The sequence below is a fragment of the Chenopodium quinoa genome, unplaced genomic scaffold, assembly GCF_001683475.1.
Source record: "Chenopodium quinoa cultivar QQ74 unplaced genomic scaffold, ASM168347v1, whole genome shotgun sequence".
NCBI classification, from domain to species: domain Eukaryota; kingdom Viridiplantae; phylum Streptophyta; class Magnoliopsida; order Caryophyllales; family Amaranthaceae; genus Chenopodium; species Chenopodium quinoa.
In genome coordinates, this window is record NW_018745523.1 from 2,898,270 (window position 1) to 2,903,667 (window position 5,398).

The window sequence follows — 5,398 nt, forward strand, 5'->3', positions numbered from 1 at the left end:
CCACTATACCACACAATCCTATTTATTAGAGTAATTAAGATAAACATCATTATTTTATATAGAGAATCAAGGTTAGCCTAGTTGGTTGAAGGCTCGCCTTTTACCTCTATTAAGACAGTGGCGGATGCACACTGTTTGACTGGGATCCCATAACCCCACTTGAGCACGGAAAAAAAATTCCTATGTAAAATTAAATATTTTCCTATAAAACCCCATTAAAATTCAGTAAATATATTTTGACCCCGTCAAATATTTTTTCTGGATCCGCCACTGCTACAAGAGGGGTTTGATTCTCACGCCAATCAAGTTGGATTCCCTCCTCCTACTTGCAGGAAAATTTTCCTTACTCATTTTAAAAAAAATAAAAATAAATTCTCTATATTATATACACACTAATACACTCCATAAACCATACGTTCATTTCTTCGACTCTAAAAATGAACCAAATTGAAGTGACACAATTTAATTTTTAATTTTTTTTTATAACAGTACAGTAAGAATCTTTTTTTTTTTTTTTTTTCTTTTTTAATTTTCTCAATTTTATTTAATTAAAAAAATTGTCTACTTTTATCTTTCCGTCACTTTCTCACTCCTATTAAAAAGAAAGATGTTTAGGATGTTGTGCTGCTAATAACAAAGAAGGTCAGCACTCCACGCTTTGCTTACTCTCTATTTTTTCAGGGTTGCGTGCTTTTTCCTCTAATTCTGTTTTTCATTTTCTTCTTTAATTTTTTCTTCATCTTCTTGAAAAAGTTAAAATTCACAAACAAAAAAAAATAATCATTTTTTTCTTCCTTAATCTAATCACTAATCTTAAGCAGCAGAAATAAAGGAGACCCACTAAGCGTGCTCTAAAAAGAATCCCCATTAATTTTTTTTTTTTATTTTATTTCTATGCAAAAATAAATTAAAAGGTAAGTGTTTTTATAATTTATTATTTAATTTAATTTAATGGGTTTTGTTCCTTTTTGTGGGGTTTCAAATTTGCTGTTATATGTTGGTTGTTGTTGGTAGCATTTTCTGAAACATTGAAACCTATATTTATCAGCTTTGCCTTCTTCATTTTCTCATAATTTTAATTTCTGAGTTTATTTTTATTTATTTTATTGTTATATTTTCCCTGTTTTCAGGATGTGGGTATTTTTCTGCTATTTCAGTTTCTGGGTAACAACCACAATCACACTCTAGGTATGTTCTTCACATTTTCTTCTCCATTCATTTCTTGTTCTCAAGTTTTTTTTAATCATATTTTGTAATTATTTTTTTTATTTTATTTTTTTGTTTTGCAGAGGAATTTAGTGGTCAGTAATTAAAAAATATTCATCTGGGTAATTTTATTTTTGGTTGATTTAAAATTTGTGAGAAAAAAATGAGTGAAAATAGTCCAAAATTGTTGGATTTAATAAATGGAAATCATAAAAATTCAGAAAAAATATATGGGTTATCATCTTCATCTTCATCATGTAATGAAGAGAACAAGCTAGAACTAAGGTTGGGATTACCAGGTGATAATGGAAATTGGTCAGCCAAACAAGGCCTTAAATCTAGAGAGAGAGAGGAATCACTTCTCTCTCTAGGATACTTCAATGGTGGTGTGATCAGGTGTGGTAAGGAGCAGAATCATAAACTATGGACAACATCATCATCAACAACAACAACAACACCAACAACAACAACTACAAGTAATTCTGCATTTCTGCAAAATCATCATCAAGAAAAACAGCAGTACCAAACATGCCCTAAACAAGCTAATGGTTTGACTGTCATGGTAAAAGATTCATCACAGCCCTGTTGCACTAGAATAGCAGAGTTACAGTCTGCAGAAAAGAAGGCATTTTCACCCTCTTCTGCTCTTACAGCTGTGCCCAACACTTCTCAGAAAAGGTACAATTTCACCCCTCTTTTATTTGCTTTTTAATTTAATTTGAAAAATATTTATTGAAGAAAATGAAAATTAATTTTTATGTTTGTTAACAGAGTATATTCATCACTGTATGTTGAAGATGTTTTTAAATGTGGTCCATACATTATAACATTATACTACTAGCAGTAGCAATCTTGGAATTTATTTTGTTATAGTACTATTATTAAGTTAATTATTATCTTGAAAATAGTTGTATTTTTGTAAAGTTATGTGTGAAATTTGTTTTTTCCATGTTTGTTTTTGTTTGATGAGGAATTTTAGGCTTTGATCTGCTGCCATGTTTATTGTTTTCTACCAGTCTTGTCCTTAGCCTTTTGAAAAAGAACAAACTAATTTTTATGTTATGAACAAAGAACAAATTTATATTTATGTTATTATATTATATTCTAGATCAAATCTATTGAGGATGAAAACAGAAAGTGAGTAGAACTTAAAAATGGGGGATTGCTTGTTATTGTTGTGTAATGAATTAATGAGAAAGGAATATAATTAGTAATTTAATGTACTAGAAACATTAAATTTGTTTATTAGTCTGATATATGGTTGATTTCTTTAATTCCTATGTGTTTATGTGATTTGATGGGTTATTTTGTTTAAGCATGTGTAGTTGCATATACTGTAGCAGATTAGATTATGTAGTTGACTTGGTTTTGTGTATGATTGTGCCATGAATGGGCAAAATTTTATAGAGCTGCTCCTACTCCAGTTGTGGGTTGGCCTCCAATTCGATCGTTTCGAAAGAACCTTGCTAGCAGTAGCTCAGGAAAATCGGTTCCAGAACCTCAGAGTGCGATCCCAAGTAAGCCTGTGAATGAAAAACCAGTTAAGGACAATTCACACAAGGGTCTATTTGTGAAGATTAATATGGATGGTGTACCGATTGGAAGGAAAGTCGATCTGAGTGTACATAACAACTATGACAGCCTCTCGTCGTCTGTTGCTGAGCTTTTCAGAGGGCTTCTTGCAGGTGAAACCCTTCTGTTCCATTGTGATAAAATGTCAACTGCTTTTTAGGTGTTAATTTCGAATGCGTTTACTAGTGTTGATCAGTTGCATTATGCATATAAAACAGTATACATATATTGACTGATAGTTGCTTTCTGTAGTCAAGTTTAGGTAGGCATGTTTTCATGAGGCTGACATGTTATTAGAAAAAATCTTGTTAATTTGTGGGGGTTAGGAAGCTGTGGAGGTTAATTAGGGATCTATTTGTTGGTTTTTTTCGTTGATTAATACCGATAAGTTGTAGTAGATTAATGGATGAAAAATTGGCTCACATTGTTTGTCGTGTGGTTTTTCCGATCAGCTCAAAGAGATTCTTCTGCTGGTGCGATTGATAACAAACAAGAGCAGGAACCTATTACCGGATTGTTGGATGGAAGTGGGGAATATACTTTGGTGTATGAGGATAACGAAGGAGACAGGATGCTTGTTGGTGATGTCCCATGGCAGTAAGCATCTTTATAATTCTGGATCTTGGCATTTGATTTATGTATTTTTAATCAAGTTTATGCGGCTCTATCCCATGTTGCGTCCTTCTTATTGGTCATGACATTTCGTAAACAGCAATGTGGTAGCTTTTTATTTGGATTAATTAAGCGAAAAACTGGATTAGGAGTCCTATTTGGTTGACAATTATATGCATTGTTTTGTTGGTTAGTGAAGCATTTTAATGCAGTCCAAGGTAAATGGTATAAATGTTTTTGTAAAAGAGTAAAAGAATCTATGTTTGCACTCCGTCATAAGATTGCATTATAATTAATCCTAAAATTTGGCAATTTGCATGAAGAATTTGTCGCTTAGTAGCGCTAATGATATTCTAATTGCTTGTACCTTGGACTTAGTTGCTTGTGGATTTTAAAACTATTCCAGGATAAACCTACTGTTTTGATCCATAAGCAGCCTCTGATGTGTGTTTATGTCAGCAATGTTGAAGAAATTGCAAATTTTTTATATGATACAAGTTTTGATTTTGTTGACGTTTGAAATTACTTGTTTGTTTTGCAGCATGTTTGTATCCACTGTAAAGAGGTTACGTGTATTGAAGAGTTCCGACCTATCTACCCTAAGCCGTGAGTTTCATTCCATTAACCACTTAAAATTGGCTTAATTGTATACTTTAATGTTAAGTTGGATAACGGAGTGAACAATTGATAAATCGATGTTATTCTGTAGGTGGTGTCAATAAAGAAGGCAAGCTACCGATTGAGAGTCCATCCAAGTGAAGAGCAGCAAAATGCTATTTGTTCCTAAATTGAGTTGAGGATTGGAGTCCATTTTTCTGTGTTTAAGTAACTTAGTTCAGTTCTTGCTTGCTGAAACAACAAATTGTTCGAACTCAGAGCAAAAGATGTGTATTCGGTCTAATCATCCAATTCGCCTATGTAAAAGAAGATAAGCTAAACTGATGGTTTTGTTTTAGATATGTTTTCTTCAATGATATAACTCTTTTGAAAACTCGAGTTGTTGCCTTGTGCTTGTTTGTTCTTATGTTGTGTTCTGATTTTTGGCACTTGCTACTGAGAGGAGTAATTGATGTTATGAGCTAGACGAACTAGGAAATGTCTTACTTACAAAGTAGAGCTTCATAATTGAAGCATTTCTGTTTGGTTTGAACTTTACGGAGTACTTTATATTTTGACAATGCAAGTTACTCTATTGTGAATTTATGTTTTCTTGTTTTACATTAGTTTCACAGATGCAAATTTTGTTGGCTATGAGCTATGTCGTCCTTACCCCTTTCGTCGTACATTAAATTTTTTTAGCCTGTGGAGTAGATTACTAGAGTGCCGTAGAGGTAGAGCTAAAAAACACGAACTGTTTGGAAACTAGTTAACTTAGGGTCTGTTCTCATACGTTTATTTTCAGTTGAATTCAGCTCAGTTCAGTTCAGCTCCTAATTTTCTTTTCTTATAAAATATTCAGTTCAGTTCAGCTTAATTCAATTTAGTTCAGTTCAGTTCAGTTCAACTGATTTCAGTCTATTAGAACAGGACCTTGATATTTGACATTTACTCAAACCAAATTATATGTGAACTTAGTTTCATTTACTAATGGTTCATTTTTCATTAAAAAAAAAAACCCTCATCAATAGGCGTAAAAATCACAAATTACCTTTTAAATTGAATTGAATTAAGACGGTCATCATAAATAGAATCAAGATAGTCATCAATAAAAAAAAATAACCTGAATGGAATTAAATCAAACCAAATTCAAATCAAACAAAGTATGATCGTATATAGAAAACCTAGAGAGGTACGCGAGAACAACAGAGTTTACAAATGAAGAAAAGTTGCAATTTTAAGCCTAGACATCATGTCTTATTCAAAGAAGTAATTTGGGCAAAATATTAATTTTCTTTCACCTATGTCTACTTTATGGTTGGGGCAAATAATAACTGAATATAAGTAGGTTTTAATTAAATGTACAGTGCAAGTTGTACAATTATCAGTAGTAGTATAATTATAGGGGATT

The 5,398-nt window shown here is 32.1% G+C and overlaps 1 protein-coding gene across 3 annotated transcripts; it reads left to right on the forward strand.

Annotated features, from left to right (window-relative positions):
- The first annotated feature begins 566 nt into the window (after nt 1–566).
- LOC110715364 (auxin-responsive protein IAA26-like) lies at nt 567–4,573 on the forward strand. Of its 3 annotated transcripts, none has more exons than XM_021893932.1 (7): nt 567–642; nt 1,131–1,188; nt 1,290–1,884; nt 2,614–2,891; nt 3,231–3,375; nt 3,932–3,996; nt 4,100–4,573. In XM_021893932.1, the coding sequence occupies exons 3-7, from the start codon at nt 1,370–1,372 to the stop codon at nt 4,147–4,149; spliced, it is 1,053 nt and encodes a 350-aa protein (XP_021749624.1). In that variant the 5' UTR covers nt 567–642; nt 1,131–1,188; nt 1,290–1,369; the 3' UTR covers nt 4,150–4,573. The 3 variants fall into 3 exon arrangements, with proteins under 3 accessions (XP_021749624.1, XP_021749623.1, XP_021749622.1); XM_021893931.1 differs by lacking the exon at nt 567–642 and adding an exon at nt 732–914; XM_021893930.1 differs by lacking the exon at nt 567–642 and having other exon boundaries at nt 1,011–1,188.
- The last annotated feature ends 825 nt before the right edge of the window (nt 4,574–5,398 follow it).

Coding starts and splice junctions, on each gene's coding strand:
- LOC110715364 (XM_021893932.1), top strand. CDS start 1,370: ATGAGTGAAAATAGTCCAAAATTGTTGGATTTAATAAATGGAAATCAT. Junction 2,892..3,230: donor TTTCAGAGGGCTTCTTGCAG/GTGAAACCCTTC, acceptor TTTTCCGATCAG/CTCAAAGAGATTCTTCTGCT. Junction 3,997..4,099: donor CGACCTATCTACCCTAAGCC/GTGAGTTTCATT, acceptor GTTATTCTGTAG/GTGGTGTCAATAAAGAAGGC.